The sequence below is a fragment of the Vipera ursinii genome, assembly GCF_947247035.1.
Source record: "Vipera ursinii genome assembly, chromosome: 2".
Lineage (NCBI taxonomy): Eukaryota > Metazoa > Chordata > Lepidosauria > Squamata > Viperidae > Vipera > Vipera ursinii.
In genome coordinates this window covers 115898665-115917045 of record NC_139513.1, presented here as the reverse complement: position 1 = coordinate 115917045, position 18381 = coordinate 115898665, and the positions used below count along the sequence as shown (strand labels likewise).

At 37.5% G+C, this 18381-nt stretch overlaps 1 protein-coding gene across 1 annotated transcript in view; it reads right to left on the bottom strand.

The window, feature by feature from the left end:
• OGFOD3 (2-oxoglutarate and iron dependent oxygenase domain containing 3) overlaps positions 1-18381 on the bottom strand; it is a 58286-nt gene that overhangs the window by 26230 nt on the left and 13675 nt on the right. Inside the window, exons 3-7 of the mRNA XM_083352371.1 lie at positions 17162-17237; positions 13660-13702; positions 5307-5371; positions 4818-4874; positions 1830-1983 (exon numbers count right to left, since the gene is read on the bottom strand). Coding sequence (XP_083208497.1) covers positions 1830-1983; positions 4818-4874; positions 5307-5371; positions 13660-13702; positions 17162-17237 — 395 coding nt within the window. The remainder of the gene's footprint in view (positions 1-1829; positions 1984-4817; positions 4875-5306; positions 5372-13659; positions 13703-17161; positions 17238-18381) is intronic.

Here is an 18381-nt window from a genome sequence, read left to right as displayed (position 1 = left end):
GATCCAGAAGTTCATTTTAAGAGTATCTGCCTCTATAGATAGATTATTTAAAAATGTTATGGAAAAGGAACAAGTTCTACTTGAAACTATCAAGACTAATTTGACAGTGGATTTAAAAATGACAGGCTGCAATAACAACATGAGAAAAGATGTTACCCGAGTCATACAAAGGAAACAATTTTTAGAACCTAAACATTATATAGGAATCTCCATATCAAGGGTTGAAAATCTATACTAAAGATCTGCAATTTTCCTTAAAGGAAAAAAACCCAATGACTTACTGTATCATAGTTTTAATAGAATCATTAAGTTCAATCTATGTAATGTGAAAGCATATATTGGTACAAACAGACACTGATCAAAAAACAAATCTACGCATATAATTCTGAGTTTCTTCTAAAAGCAAGGAAGAGACTATAATGAAATAGACCACACTCTATGTGAAAGCTCAAATAATGGGAAACCCTATCTACTTAAACTATTTTCATTCCTTTCGTTTTTCCACAGACTTTGCATAATGCAAATTATTACTACATAATTATTACTAAAGCCCTCAAAAAGCATTGTCTACTAGGATTATTTTTAACATCTTTTTCTTTTTTTATGTTTTATTGATTTTATTTAATATTTTTGATTGTTGCAAAATGTCCATTGTCACTGAATGTTGGCCAACATACAAGTTTAAAATATATAATTTGCTGCACAGCCAGCCAGATTTTTAGACTGGATTTAGCATTTTTATTCATCTATGCAATCCTTCCATTATTATTATTATTACAGGAGCTATGTTGAATTCAATAAAATAAGATAGATGATTTTAAAAAAAAAATGGATGAAATGTTTCTTTAAAAAAAAAACCTTGGAAGTGCCAAGATAGCAACAAATTTGGAGGAGATTATGAAAATATTTTTAACTAAAATTAAGCAAGATAATATCTGAAAAAATAAACATTTTGTGGAAAACTGTAATGCAAGTTTTTACAAAATGGTATGATTTACTGGAACAAATCATATTGAATCAAATCAAACTATTTCTATCATTTTATTTGAAGAGGAATGACAACTTGCTAAGAAAAGCAGCAAAAATTGCTGGAGTGGTTTTAGGTTTATTGTATGACTAGATGGAGGAAAATGTCAAAGCTACTCTCAATAGCCTCATTCAAACAGTAGAAAAATAAATTGGAATGTTATAGTATTTGAACTTACATTGGGAGGATTGCCTATTGGTGAAACATTTTTACTACTTTGTTACTTTTTTGAGCAGAAAAGTAGAATGTAAACTGTATAAATAATGGACTACATGGTACAAATATAAAAGGCAATAGAAAGCCAACATGATAAAAGAAAATTCTAAAAAAAAATAAGAAAATAAAATACCCCCAAATAAGTTCCTCAAAGTCACATACTAAAAATATTTTAGCCTTATCAAGATAAGAAAATTCTCCTAATGAACAAAATGCTACAGATGCTATTCTTTGTTCCTACATTTTTATATTATCCAGCAGAACATAATAATAATCAACAGAATGGCCAGATTGATTATGTAACTTAATCGGAAACAATCCCAGTTTTTAACTTCTAAGTTTTGACTCACCAAAATGGGACTACTACAAATTTAAAAGTCATTCTATTTATATCCATTTACTTATGAATACGTTTTATTAAGCTCAGCAAGGGTTACTTCTGAGAAAGTATACATTGTACTTACATGCTAAAATTACATCACACTATTGTGACTCTTTAATTAGAGTGCTAGCACACAGGACACCAATACCAAAGGTAGACATTTAAAAGAATAGTAAGGAAAATAATATTTCAATATCCCATTACCTTGTCAATATGGGGATGCCAATATTCATCATGGGTTGTCTTTGCTTCTGAGTTATTTATTCTAGAGAAGAAAGTTGGTTTCGTCAAATACATGGAAGATGAGCTGATGCCAAAAGCAAGAGCTATTTTTTGTTGAATTCTGAGCCTCACATCACTACAAATAAGAAAAGAGCATCAGAACTGAGTAAAACTCTGCACAAAACATTGGATTTATTTTAAATAATTCTTTTATTTCACAATATCTAACATATACAGATTAAAAGAAATCCATTCACATTGTCTCAAATATTCTTTAACATATGTGTAGCACAATTAATTATAATACATCGTAGATAGCAGCCTTAGAGAGAATAGCTTGCATTAATTTGTTCACAGTTCAGTTCAGTTCAGAACCTTCCAATGATACAAATACTGTATATGACTTGTACTTTATACTTTACTACTATTACCTGCAATCTAAAAAAAAGTGTAATTTGTTATTTTTTTCTAACTGTGCCCGGTTTCACACATCATGTGTCATAAATCAGATTTATAAGTCACAATGGGTGAATTCAATCTTGCCATGGAAAAGCTTTTCACCCATCGAACGCTTTTGTTAATGGAAGTGGAGGCCAAGAGAAATTCTGTCACATTTGGGTGGAAGGCCTGAAGCAGGCAGAGTGGGAACCAGTGAGAGAAGTATTATCTAAAAACTAGGCTGTTATTTCTCACTTTCAAGACTCAGAAGAAAATCAGCCAATATTCAAACAGGTGGGAAAAAAAGACTTAGAATTTAAGCCAATGCTGTAAAACTCTAAGTAGTGTTTGAGTTATGACTCTTGGTTCAGCAACTATTCAAAGTTACAGGCGCACTGAATGAACGGTATTTATGCCCTGTCAACCAAATTTACAGCCATTACAGCATCTCTGTAATGTAATGCTGTAATCATGTAATCAAAATTCAGGTGCTTGGCAGCCTACCTGCACTTAAAAACCACAGATGCACTTCAACTCCCCCACCCCAACACATCTTTGCCCCCTTGGCCCCCTATATTCTGCAGCCCATGCTGGCCTGCATGCTAGTGTCCTCCCACTGACCTTCACTGCCTTTTTAACCCCTCCCACCCGCTCCGTTGACCATTTGGGCATTACATGTGACAGAAGCCAGTGTCCATATTCTCAATTTTTATCAACACTGATAAAAGATTTAGAAGAAAAGAAATTGTCTATCTAACAAGCACAATAAAAAGTGCTTCCCAGCCTTTTTCTTCATAACCCAAAACTGCTTAACAGAAAATCTTATTGAAAGGTGAGTCGTAACTTTGAACAACTGGTAATAATTCAAGGACTACCGGTGTTATAAAAACATTTTTATATCATTTCAACAATAATTTCATTGTCATTTTTATTGATTTTCATCTTAACAGGAATACTTTGAGAGATTTCTGAATGTATTTCAATAAACATGGCAAATTTTAAGTCAATTTAAATGTCCCTGTTATGGTGGATAATGGGTTGGTGTGTCATTACTGAATGAAAAACCACTTTTACCCAATTTTGGGTAATTTATCCAGGTTTGGGAAGCACTGATCTAACAGCACAAACTTGCACATAACACAAATGCTGTTTTCTTTCATTATCCACACTTCTTTTCCAAATCTCAGATCTACCTTTTTTTTAAAAAAAGTTTATTCAGAAAAGTTTATTCAGGAAACTTATTTTACCAAAGCAAATCAGTTTGAAAGGCTTTTTTTCTTTTTTCAGTAAGCTTTTCCCATCATTTAAAAATCTTCCTCAATAACTAATTTCTATTCACATAGTCTATTTGACAAAAATCAATTCAGCCACTCAAGTAGACAATAAGGCTTTTCTTCAGCTATTCCCTCAACTTGCCATTCTGAAGGCTATCCACATACTGAATTGTACTTAAAAATCCTTTAAGAATTTCTTCTGTGCTCTCTGACACAATAGCTGTGATTATATCTAAAACCATCAGATGCTCTTTAATAACAGAGCCATGACCAGAAATGATAATCCAAAATGAAAGGTTATTTTTTATATCAACCCACCATTTAGACTTGTGTTTATCTGCCTTTTCAGAATGAATCTTCTACCTAGAACTAGCTATATTAGAGGCAGTATCCAGTAAAAGAAGCAAATACACAGTATAAACTGAATGGCGAGCATAACATCTACAGTTAGAATTCATTCATGAATCAGATTAATATAATTAAGACTACTTTATCTTTTCTGGGTTCAAAATATCACATAGAACTACAATTAGTCCTTCCCAAAACAATCAGATAACAAATATTCCCCTGAAAATTATTGACAGGTCCAGAATGCTCTCACTAAGCACACACCCTCTCCGAGTTTCTATTTAAGCATCATCCCACAGTCCTTCTCAAGTCATCTCCAATGGCAATGAACAACTGATAGCAGCCAAGGCCAATGTGGTGTGGTGGTTAAAATGCTGGATTAGGAGGAGGGAGATGCAGGTTCTAGTCCATCATCAGCCACAGAAGCCCACAGGTTAATTTTGGGACAGTCACTCTCTCTCAGCCTAACCTACCTCTCAGAAGATGATGGCATCTTCATATCAATTATTACTAGTCTTAAGTATTACTAATCTTTAAAAAGAAAGCTGCACAAGAGACTCTCTCTCTCTTTTGCCATTAAAGTAGTGGACTGTACCAAAATCAAATGCTAGGATTAAATAAAGTCTAGAATGCCTTAAGCTACATCTAACCAAATTCTTTCTGTTCTCTATCCCTCCATTCATTAGTGGTAAAACAACATTGATAACACGAAGATTCTTCCCTTCAAGCTATTAAAAGGTTTCCTGAGCTAATAGTTCTACAATGCAAACTGAATCATCTTTCTCTGCTACATAACAAGACCCCGGATCAAATACAGTAATAAACAATGGGTACTAGTATAATGAGGTTATGCTAACTGGCTGACTGCAGAAAGCAAAAATAAAATTTTATAATATCTGGATTTTCTTACTGGTATAACTGAAAATCCTCTTCTGTGAAGATGTCATGGATTTTATCATTAAAATATCTGGAGGGGGGAAAAAGTGACTCATGAAACCAATTCACAGATAATGCAGATTAAATCTTTGTCCCAAGCAATTACTTTCAATATTTTTTCAATTAAATTGTTCACTCAGATCACAATTTTAATAAGCAATTATTTTTAACATTTCAGAACAATACTTATTACGGTAAGTCTAACACACAAGATCAATTTTAGTAAATAGAAATTACTATGGAAAACTGACAGCTTGTTTAAAAAAATATTCTAAAATGAACAAGAGCCTATTTCTACATCCAATATCCCCAAAAGGGTTATCACCTGTTATTTGCTAAATGAAGAAAAACTGCTAAAAATAGATTAGCTTGTGCTTTATACATCTTTAACAGACTGAAAGCTGAAAGAACAAAGATCAATCATTCTAAAGGTATATATATTAAAATGCAATTCCAAATTTACCTGTACATATTAACAAAATGCTTCCCCAAAGAAAGGGCTCCAGAGTGCAAATCTAGAATTGAAGCCTGAAATAGGAATAAATAAATAAAATAGGTATGTAAATACAGACAATGGAAAATATTTAAGGCATGTTGCTTTCTTTAAAAAGAAGACAGATTGGAAGTCACATTCCTATTCTACAATGTTCTCAGAACTTAATTTAAAATTGTGTTGATTGTAAATATTTCCCAAGAATTAAGGAAAGTCAAACATACTCTGAGTTGTGTGTGTGTGTGTGTGTGTGTGTGTTAAGTATTTGTCAAGTCTTTTAAATACCTTGCTGGTTAAATCTTCTTTCCTGTTTCAGCCTAACCCAAGGCTATCCGCAGGCTATAGTCACAACTTACGACAGTTCATTATTTGTGTAAATTATTCATACACAATGGTTACCAATTACGAATACACTGAGCCTTACCACTATTTCTGGAGGGGGAAAAGTTATGAACTTTCAAGTGGAGTGGATTTGACTTAAATTGTGATTTAAACCATGATATATATTACTGTTAAGAAACAGGTTAATGACTTAAATAACAATTTCTTCAATAACTAAAAATATTTAATAACAATTAACTCCTCCAATACTTAGCCAATTCAAATGGTTGCAAATTATTGTGTATTTATCACTCTGCTTCTTCTCTCTGGATAAAATGAACAAGCAAACTAAATTGTACAGCAGGAATGTGCAACTTTTCCACATACCCTGACTTTTTGCTGAACTGTAATGTGGCAGATGGGAAGAGATAATATGAATTATAATTAAGTGGTCTGAATTTTTTCTGGCTTCAATTTTTTTCAGAATAAGCCTCCAGACAGAAAAAGAACAATCCTCTGAAGTGGTCTCATGTTACAATAAAGAGCAATACATTAGCACCTTCCAGAAGGGAAGTATACATCACCAAGAAAAATTGCCTGACACTATATTTTTATTTATACTACGTTTATATATGAAATAAAATTCAAACAAAGGTTATTTGTTTAATAAGGTAAAGCCATGGTATATTTTTATTCAGGAATCAGTTTCTTATATTCTCCATGGAACATCTAATTTATTTATTTATTTTGAAAAATTAACATTAGGAGCAACAGCAGTACTATTCTCTTTCATGACCTTGGTCAGATTATATAGGAACCTGTTCAGATAATAATCAAAATTAGCTTTACAATTTACTGACAAAGGAAATTAAAAACAAAGCTTTCAGTTTCTACAAAAACTGTACAAAGGGCATTAATAGAAACAAAAGGTCAAGAAAGACAATCATTCATGAGAATCTGCTGATCAGCATAAATAGGAACACAGTGGCTCACGAGGTTAGAACGCTGGGCTGACAATTGACAGGCTCACGTTTGAAACCCATTGCTGCCACAGGATGAGATACGTTCTAGTCAACATTCTCCAGCACCTGCCAACCCAGTGTTTCAAAAGTGCGTAACCATGAGTAGAAAACTTCATGAGGACTCAAAAGGATCCCCCAATTTAGCATCTCCCAGGCAATGGTGATATCACTGGCAAATCCTTTCACTATGGAAGCACTTTGGTGCTTCCGACACGGAGGTATTAGTATACCAGCATAAATAAAAAATAGTGAAAGGATCTGCATGAAAAATATATATATTCTTATGTCATAGCAGATGAATATTATAATCCTTAACCTGAGGGTTACTTGGTGGTGTCTGATCTTGAACACTGATGATATTACATAGTTTGGGTAATGAAATATCTGCAAGAAAACAACCAAGCTCAGAGAATACCAAGGACCTCTCATTTCAATCCTGAGCTACAAATATTCTCCTTATTGATCCTTAATCTGTGGGAATAGCAAAGCAATTAGCAGTTTGTAAGTGATTCAGATCACACATGAACATAAAGCTATCTTAAACACATACAATTTTAGAGCAGCAAACAACCACCCTTCACCAATAACACTCAGTATGGTTTAGACCACGGGTCGGCAACCCGCGGCTCTGGAGCCGCATGCGGCTCTTTGAGCCATCTCCTGCGACTCCCAGTCCTCCTCCGCCGGAGGTTTGTGGAGCTGCGCGCACAGCTCTCCAAACCTCCACTGCCCCGTTTGCAGAGATGCTGCCTTCGTCCATGTTTGACGAAGGCAGCAGCTCTCCAGTTTGCAGAACTGCTGCCTGCGACGGAGGTTTGGAGGTGCGCGTGCACTCTCCAAACCGCCGTTGTCCCGTTTGTACAGCTGCCGCGTTAGTTCATGTTTGACGAGCGCGGCAGGTCTCCAAACGGGTGGCGGCGGTTTGGAGAGTGCGCACACACCTCTCCAAACCGCCGCCGTCCCATTTGCACAGCTGCCGCATTCGTCCATGTTTGACGAGCGCGGCAGGTCTCCAAACGGGCGGCGGCGGTTTGGAGAGGTGTGCGCGCAGTCTCCAAACCGCCACCATCCCGTTTGCACAGCTGCCGCGTTCGTCCATGTTTGACAAGCGTGGCAGGTCTCCAAATGGGCGGCGGCGGTTTGGAGAGGTGCGCGCGCACTCTCCAAACTGCCACCGTCCTCTTTGCACAGCTGCTGCGTTTGTCCATGTTTCTTTCAAACGCGGAGGAATGCAGCAGCTCTGCAAATGGGGCGGCGGCGGTTTGGAAAGCTGCGCAGCTCTCCAAACCTCCGCCTCCATGTTTGGAGAGCTGCTGTGTTCATCAAACGCAGAGGTTTGGAGGTCCCGGGAGAGGGGCAGGGCGCTCGGGTGGCTCCGAAGGTGCCCAGGCTGAAGGTGCTGCCGCAACCCAGTGCCCGTCACCAGGGAGACCCATTGCCGCCGTCGCACAGGTGCCTCACGGCTTGAGGGAGCCGCGCTGCAGGAGACACTCGCGAGGATTCCTTCGGCCGGGGAAGGGCCCGTTGCCTCCGAGGGGGGCCAGGCGGGATCCTCTGAAAGGCTGTTTCCTTCCTCGGCCTGCGAGTCTGTTCCTCCCCCCCATAAGCTGGCGGCACTGGGCAGCGACAGGTGTGTGCGGCTCAGGATGCGGTGCGGGTGTAGGGGTGGTGTATGTTTTTGCTTGTTTTGCGCATGTGCATGCGTGCCCACATGCGCGCGTACATTTTGCGGCTCCCACTTTTTTGAATGTATGACGAACCGGTGCCAAGTGGCTCTTTTGCTGTTTCGGGTTGCTGACCCCTGGTTTATTTTTTTATTTTTTTTATTTTATTATTGGATTTCTATACCGCCCTTCTCCCTAGGGACTCAGGGCGGTTCACAGGGCATATATAAATAGATATACAAAAATTAAAAGAAAATTAAACCATGCCCAAATTAAAATATAACAATAGTGAAATAATAAAACCAATTAAAAACCCAAATACCCCTTCAGGCCAGACCAGCTAACTCGAACAAGTGGGTCTTCAACCCGCGACAGAAGGATCGGAGGTCCGATGCCATCCGGAGCTCAACCGGCAGTTGGTTCCATAGTGCCGGGGCACCCACAGAGAAGGCCCTCCCCCTGGGGGCCACCAATCGACATTCCCTGACTGGAGGCACCCTGAGGAGGCCCTCTCTGTGGGCACGCACAGGGCGGAGGGGAGTTGACGCCGGCAGCAGGTGGTCCTCAAGGTATCCCGGACCCATGCCATGTAAGGACTTAAAGATCATAACCAAGACCTTGAACCTCACCCGGAAGACAACTGGTAACCAATGCAGCTCGCGGAGCAAAGGTGTAACATGGGAGTACCGGGAAACTCCCAAGACAACTCTCGCGGTCGCATTCTGTACCAGTTGGAGCCTCCGAGTGGTCAAGGGAAGCCCCATGTAGAGAGCATTACAGTAGTCTAGGCGAGAGGTCACGAGCGCATGAGTGACCGTACACAGGGCATCCCGGTCCAGATAGGGCCGCAACTGGCGCACCAGGCGAACCTGGTTTAGACTATGTTACAGGGAATAAAATCTTATTTGTGATAACATCTGACTTTAAAAATCTTCACTTGGGAAGTAGGATAGGCCTTTTAACTAAAATATGATTGCCTAATACTTTAAAGCATTTATGAGAAAGTTGTCCATATCTCTTCCATCAAATAGAAGGAAAGCCATACAAAAGCAGAGGGATTTCTTGTTGAATGATCTGAAACAACTGAAAAGAAGTCATACGTTCAACCTATGATTTAGAGAAAAAAGATAAAAGCAATACTGAATCAGCCTGTTTTATTGGAAGTATGTGAAATTTATAAAAATCATCCTAAACAAAAATATAAACTACACACATTGTTAGCTTATCAATTTTAGGAGAAGGGCATAAACAAAAGATAACTTCTATTTGGGACAGAATGAATACATCTCTACAACAAATTACATTATTCATCAATTACTTTTGGAATTGTATAGCAAACAGCTATCTGACCTAGCAAAAATTGAATATTTGAATGGCATATCATTTTAAATCTTACTAATCAACAAAAAGCTCTTAAGCCATAACAGAAATCAAAACTAAAAAATCAATTAAAAACTTAAAAATGGAAAAAAAATCCAGGACCTGATGATAATTCAACAATATATTGCAAGATTTTGTCCAGCAAACAGTCAGTTAAGAGACAGCATAGTTCACAGTTGCAAAATAGGTGGGCAAAGATTCAGACCCATCTAGCTTTGGGGGCTGTAAAGGAGTCAGTGGGAGAATCCTATTTTCAGAATTCTAAGATTGATGTCAGCCATTCCAGCTAAGCCAGACACAGACAGGAAATATGACCAGATAGGCTAATCCTACATTATTATAAAGATACATTACCAAAATCTTGAGTGTTACAGAAAGTTGTAGTTAAACTTATTCAATTAACAGACTTCCTACATTCAATCAGGAAGATATAGGACACTATGGTTTAGTATTACAGTCATGGCCGAAATTGTTGGCACCCCAGAAATTTTTCCAGAAAATCAAGTATTTCTCACAGAAAAGTATTGCAGGAACACATGTTTTGCTATACACAGGTTTATTCCCTTTGTGTGTATTGGAACACAACAAAAAAAGGGAGGAAAAAAAGCAAATAGGACATAATGTCAAACAAAACTCCAAAAATGGGCCGGACAAAATTATTGGCGCCCTTTCAAAATTGTGAGTAAACAAGATTGTTTCAAGCATGTGATGCTCCTTTAAACTCACCTGGGGCAAGTAACAGGTGTGGGCAATATAAAAATCACACCTGAAAGCAGATAAAAAGGAGAGAAGTTCACTTAGTCTTTGCATTGTGTGTCTGTGTGTGCCACGCTAAGCATGGACAACAGAAAGAGGAGAAGAGAACTGTCTGAGGACTTGAGAACCAAAATTGTGGACAAATATCAACAATCCCAAGGTTACAAGTCCATCTCCAGAGATCTAGATTTGCCTTTGTCCACAGTGTGCAACATTATCAAGAAGTTTGCAACCCATGGCACTGTAGCGAATCTCCCTGGTCGTGGACAGAAGAGAAAAATTGATGAAAGGTTGCAACGCAGGATAGTCCGGATGGTGGATAAGCAGCCCCAAACAAGTTCCAAAGGAATGCAAGCTGTCCTGCAGGCTCAGGGAGCATCAGTGTCAGCGCGAACTATCCGTCGACATTTAAATGAAATGAAACACTATGGCAGGAGACCCAGGAGGACCCCACTGCTGACACAGAGACATAAAAAAGCAAGATTAGTTTGCCAAAATGTACTTGAGTAAGCCAAAATCCTTCTGGGAAAATGTCTTGTGGACAGATGAGACCAAGATAGAGCTTTTTGGTAAAGCACATCATTCTACTGTTTACCGAAAACGAAATGAGGCCTACAAAGAAAAGAACACAGTACCTACAGTGAAATATGGTGGAGGTTCAATGATGTTTTGGGGTTGTTTTGCTGCCTCTGGCACTGGGTGCCTTGAATGTGTGCAAGGCATCATGAAATCTGAGGATTACCAAAGGATTTTGGGTCGCACTGTAGAGCCCAGTGTCAGAAAGCTGGATTTGCGTCTGAGATCTTGGGTCTTCCAGCAGGACAATGACCCCAAACATACGTCAAAAAGCACCCAGAAATGGATGGCAAGAAAGCGCTGGAGAGTTCTGAAGTGGCCAGCAATGAGTCCAGATCTGAATCCCATTGAACACCTGTGGAGAGATCTTAAAATTGCTGTTGGGAAAAGGCGCCCTTCCAATAAGAGAGACCTGGAGCAGTTTGCAAAGGAAGACTGGTCCAAAATTCCTGGTGAGAGGTGTAAGAAGCTTATTGATGGTTATAGGAAGCGACTGATTTCAGTTGTTTTTTCCAAAGGGTGAGCAACCAAATATTAAGTTAAGGGTGCCAATAATTTTGTCCGGCCCATTTTTGGAGTTTTGTTTGACATTATGTCCAATTTGCTTTTTTTCCTCCCTTTTTTTGTTGTGTTCCAATACACACAAAGGGAATAAACCTGTGTATAGCAAAACATGTGTTCCTGCAATACTTTTCTGTGAGAAATACTTGATTTTCTGGAAAAAGTTCTTGGGTGCCAACAATTTCGGCCATGACTGTAGGATATCACATTAATCAAAACAAGACAATAGAATTATATGGAATCTGTCAGAAAAAAAGGTATAGTATTTCTGTTAAATCAATTAAGTACCTAGGAATTTTACTTAACGAAATATAAAAAGATTTATTTAAGAATAATTATTCATACATTTGGAAACAAAACATAATGGCAGATATTTTAAATGTTAAATGTTAAACTTGTCCTGATCAGAAAGCATATTTGTAGTAAAAATGGATATTTTACCAAGAATTAACTTTCAATTTCAAATAATTTCAATAAAAAATGAAGAAAAGATACTAAATGTGTATCTGTAATGAATAATTAATTCTATTTGATCAAATAAAAAACTGGCAATAAAATTTAAGATTTTGCAAGATGTGAAAGAAATGGATTACCAGTATCAAACCTTAAATTATATTATTACACCAGTTGTTTAATCCGAAACCCTTGCTTCAATATTACGTATTTATTTTCCTGAGGGTGAATATATATAAAAAATTGACTAGTGGAAATTCATACTGATAAAATAAAAATGAAATCTTTTAAGATTCTCTCCTTAGAATGGTTAGAATTGTTTAATTGGTTTCAATATCTCCAAATAGATAGTATAGTTCAAATAAGGAAGAATACTCAAGAGACTTGACTGAATTTTAAAAACTTGTTAACTCAAAACTCAAAATATTTGTTGGGGCTTATTTCTAAGTTGTTACTGAAATAAGAACCAGAAACTGAACAAGTTAAGGACTGTATTGCTGGAATCCAAAATCAGTAACATTAGCAGATAAAATCAAAGTTAGGTTTTTACTGTGCAATAACATAGCTAGAAGCCATCATAATAGATGAGATACATAAAAAAGACTTAGTAAACTAATTTGTGGATTATGCATCAATGCTAAAATTAACTATATATTTAAAAATAATTCTGAATTTAACTTGAAAACTCTTTATGAACAGTTATTTTGTACATAGACTTGTACTATATGCAAAGTTTGGGTCGCTTTTAAGATACACTTAAATCTTGTCTGTTTTAGCTAACAAAGACAAATTATTTAAATTTGGTAAAAACAAGTTATACAATTTATTCCGATTAACAGTTCTTATTTTTACTAATAATTGATATGTGATATGATTCCAGTAATTAAAATTACTGTAATATTAACCCAATATTATTTTGAAATACTTTATTCAATAGTAAAATTAATTAATCAATATCACACTGCATGAAATTGTATTCTTTTCCTTCTTTTATCATGATTGTGCTATTAATATGTTACAATTTAAGCATACAAATAACATTTGTTTATGGAAGAAAGCTCCTAAGCCAATCAATCAAGTTCAATCATGCAATCATTAGTGCAATTAAAATTCTGTGCTTAAAGACATTCAGCATAATAGCAAATGAGCACATTGATGCAACTAACTAATATATCCTAGTGGAAACTTATTTGACAGACCTTGGGCAAGGAAAGAACTGGCAATGTACAGTTCTAAGAGAACAGAAAGGCAGGTTGAAAGTGGGTCCTTCTCACTATTCCAGATCAAGAAACTTTGTGGCTTTCAAACAATGGCAAGGACATGTTGATTCCTTGTTGAATAGGGTGTACATGTCCTAATAAAAAAGACACTAAGATCGAATGGCAAAATCTGAGATTCATTGTTACTGGATCACAGACAACTGAGATTCCTATTAGTAACTAAACTGAACATTTGGATAAATGGAAGATGAGGATGGACTCCCGTTTCTGTCTGACTGGTACTTCTCCCCGAAAGACAGCGTAAAACATAATCTGAAGAATCTTGCCTGAATACAAGAAGTATGTAAGAAAGTAACAGGACACTGCTCACCCCTCCATCCGATCCTCCCAGGGACAGTCCCCTCTCTGCTATTCTGTGGACGAAACAACAATCTCAAAACACAGGTTTTCCCCCAGTTGTTTACAGATGCTTTTGAAATACAACTTCCCACCGTTGATAGAGAAGAAACAGAAAAGGCAAGCCCCCTTGGATTCATAGCAGGTAAATCAGCATTAACAGGTGGCCCTCATTATCTGTGGAGCTTCATTCTCAAGGGCTCAAACCATGGATTAAAAAAACCTGTAGATGTGACCTTAAAAATAGATAATTTATGCACAGACAAAAGCTATCCTGAACGTTGTGCTCATGTAAAGGGGGGGGGGAAGCTTCAAGCTACAGTTACTTTAACTTTCCTGCATGATCTGGACTTCCTTTAACAAAAATAGAAATAAAATACTGTAGATGATGAGGGCCACCTGCGCCACACACATTACTCAGAAAGAGGTGGAGCATTTGCTAATAAAAGCGACAAAATCCAAAGCTCGACGCTTACAGTCATTTCTAGATAGTGTGACTGGGAAACAGCCTCAGCTACTATTGTGTTTCTTGCTCCAAAGGTCAGCAACAAATTTTGAATTACAAGTGAGCAAAGGATAGGAAAATCTAGTTCATTATTAATGAAATATTGTTCTATAGGAAAATGGGGATCTATAGGCTGAATAGAAGAGTTTAAAAAATGCAGTAGAGAGAATGAAAAGGGAGCAGCTGAAGTACCTTTTGTGATGAAAAGAGCTGCCCATCTTTACTGGAAAAAGTGAAAAAGCCCTTAATTAAAGCTTTCCATTCTTTCTGTGTTTACCATTGAGGGCCACTTTGCCATACACATTACTCAGAAAGAAGCAAAGCATTTGCTAGTGAAAACGACAAAACGGCATAACTAACATAATGGCTGGTCAAGGTTTACTTTTCCAGCTAAAGTTTAGCAGCTGAAAACAAATATTCCCTCCTTACTTTATTAACACATGAATCCCTATTAGCTTTAATGTACTATTACCAGTTGTGTCAGAAACAGGAAAAAGGGGTTTAATAATTATTAATCATGAAAATAAATCTATAATCTTTGTGCGGTTAGCATCTTGTAAGTAACTTAGCTCCCCCCCACAATATTAAATTTCAAATATAGGTAGAACAACAATTTAGGCTATCCAGGGGATAGGGCTGGCAAGAGAGAAAATAGTGAATACGACTCCTATTCTCAACAGCATACTATACTGTTTAACAAGACCAAAATATACATTCATGCTGAGCCAATCAACATCTCATAGGAATATCACATGCTGAAACAGAGGCATATAGCACAGAGTATAAAACTGCATATCCATAAAGTAAATATTGTGTTTATATACACAAACAAACATACTCATTAAAAGAGGTACAGTATGTGTCCTTGGGAGGTGTATCTAAGATGGAGCAAACTATTCTAGATAGGTTTTCTGGATTTCAAGATCCAAATGCCAAAATATGAAAATACAATGGAGACAATTTGGAAACCTGGTTTTAAATTATGGCCAGTATCATGCTCATTTGGTATCACTGTCAATAAACAAGTTAATAGCTAGAGAGGAGGTATAATCTCATGTTTTAAAAGGAAGCATTTGATCCTTTGGCCTTCCCAACCTCAATTCCATACCTGTTAAATGAAATAATAATGGCAACTTATTTCAAAAGCATGCTTGAATGTAAATAGAATGCAGACCAAAAAGTACGTTTCATGTTAAAAGCTTTAAATCAGGGGAAGGGATGTAAGTCTCTTTAAATGGGGAACAAGAATCCCCAGATATTTCACCAATACGGTAGTCCTCTTGACTAGGACTGGGGAAATTAGTGGAATGTGGAGTCTTTGGTGCTCTCTTGACTGTTTTCTTATAGAAAAAATCAGTATGAGTAAGCATGAGGTTTGCTCCCAGTTTCTATACAATAGCTTGCCCTGCCAGCAATAGTGGGGATGTGGTTTTCTCCTTGGTAGTTCCTTGATTAGGGATTGTTTTCTGCTCGATTGTTTGGCTGGTGCTCTCATCCGTGCTTGTCTGGTTATTGGCTGCTGGAGAAAATAGGTTCTATGTCTTTTTCTATTCTTCTTAAGCTTTTTTTATTGACTCCTTTGAATGGTATGAAAATGTTTGGTGGAGCAGTGGGCTAATGCCTCCTTAAGTAACACCAGCTGCCTGCAATTAGGGCAGGTTCGCATCCCACCAGGCTCAAGGTTGACTCAGCCTTCCATCCTTCCGAGGTAGGTAAAATGAGGACCCAGATTGTTGGGGGCAATTAAGCTGACTTTGTAATAATGCCGCTTGGGGTGTGTGTGAAAGCCCTAATAAGCAGGCATATACACAGAATGAAGGCTACTGCTAAGCTTGTAAGCCGCCCTGAGTCTTCAGAGAAGGGCGGGATATAAATGGAATAAAAATAAAAATAAATAAATATACATAGTCACGAGATCAAATTTCAAAAGTAAAGGACAGGGGCAACCTTTGTGGAGGACCACAAATTAAGTGCTTCTCTAAAGTAAGCAAGAGATGCTATGTTCTGAAGGGCAAAACTACAGGAAACATTTGGAAGCTGCCCTAAGACAAAGTATACACTATATATTGCCTTTAGTGCCTAGTATTCTGTTTTACCCGAGAGCAGCTCTTGAGGAAAATTATCTCTTAAGATCCTTTTAAATGGAGATGTGCTGGTTGCTCTGCTGTATCTTTTCAGCTGAAATACTGAAGACAATGGAAATCGTGTTGTATGGGAAACTGATGCCCATCTTTGGCTGCTGAAACCCAGATCAAGTCTGTATGTCTTCCAAGGCAACTCTTTTAGACATCTGCAGCATGGGCAGGGTAGGTAAAATGAGGACCCAGATTGTTGGGGGCAATTAAGCTGACTTTGTAATAATGCCGCTTGGGGTGTGTGTGTGTGAAAGCCCTAATAAGCAGGCATATACATAGAATGAAGGCTACTGCTAAGCTTGTAAGCCGCCCTGAGTCTTCGGAGAAGGGCGGGATATAAATGGAATTAAAATAAAAAATAAATAAATAAAAATAACGTGTACTGGAAGTCCTTGTTTAACAATGCTATTGTGACTGGTAATTCTGTTGTTAAGTAACATGGTCATAAACTGAAAAATTATGTGACTGCACCACTTTGTGTTATCTTAGTGATGACCCTCCTGGGTGTCACTGTTAAAAAAAAACTGCACAGGTTGTTAAACAAAGATCTCAAATGATTGAAACTTCCAACTTCCTGCCAGTGTCCCAACTGACTTTGCTTGTGGGAAGCCAGCAGGGAAAGTTGTAAATTGTGATGATCACATGGCTGGGGATGTTGCATCATCCATAATTATAAGGTCCAGTCATAACTACCATTTGTTCAGAGTCATCATAAATGCAATCACAGCAAGGGGATAACTGTATGCTATTTATACATCAAACAGAAAACACCATCACCACACTATTCTGAAGTTTTTAACAAGGACATTCTGTGTCTGGGAAAAAAAAATATTTACCTACGGATTTGCTCAGCTTCTTCCCTGTTTATTATGGCATCTGTTATCCCTCTTCCACACTTCCGAGGGGTACAGCCTAGATAATGCATAGGAAAAAAGAAGACAGTATTTAAATATTTTTTTCCCTGCTGCATCTGTCTTTAAAGATATTACATACAGCAGTATTGGTTGAACTGATTGATCCATCAGCACTAAGACTCTGAGAACAACCCATACATTACTATCATTATACTTCATACTTTTATTTAATTCTCACAATAATTATTGTACCTTACAACTATCCATTTCAATTTCCTCTGCCATTTTTCTAGGTCTTATGCATTAGCTAAAGAATCTGACATTCTAATTCTCAAATTATATAAATTATTCTTAAAATGTCCATATTTTTCTCCCAGGAATGATCCTGCTGTAATTATAAACATTGCAACAAATCTAAGTAATGTTTTTTGCCTAATCCGGTGGTGTCAAACTCCCGGCCCACAGGCCGGACATGTCATCCGGAAGCTACGCCCACCCCATTGCCAGCGAAACTGTCCCGATACGTTGCACAATGTCACGTGATGTCGCGAGTTTGATATGTCTGGCCTAATCCATCAAAAGAATTCTGGTTTATTTGGAAAAATCCAATGATGGCTGTAAATGCCAATTTTTAATGCCTCAAGTTTGGACAGAATAGTATATTAATAATGATAATAATAATTTAATTTTTATACCGCCCTTCTCCCGAAGGACTCAGGGCGGTGTACAGGGCAATACAATAAAATACAATATATAAAAATTAAAAGAAATATTAAATACATTAAATCTCTGGTAAAACTATGATTATAAAATTATGAGCTGCTCAGATATCTAGCAAAAAGGAATTCTATATAGAATTTGAAAATGTTGCAAACTGAAATAAATTCAGTGATGAGCTGACTTTTTCAATACTGAAAAAAAATATAAAATAGAAGGTGTTACTATAGAATCTCAGAATTCTAGTTATTCTTAAATATCCAGCCCATATTTGCAGGACCGTCTGCTGCCAGGAACGACTTCCCATCGCCCAGTGCGCTCACACAGGGAGGGCCTCCTCAGGGTGCCGTTGGCTAGACCCCCAGGGGGAGGGCCTTCTCTGTGGGAGCGCCAGCCCTGTGGAATCAGCTTCCCCTTGTGCTCCGGATGGCCCCAGATCTCCGGTCCTTTTGTCGCAACCTCAAAACATTTCTTTTCCATCAGGC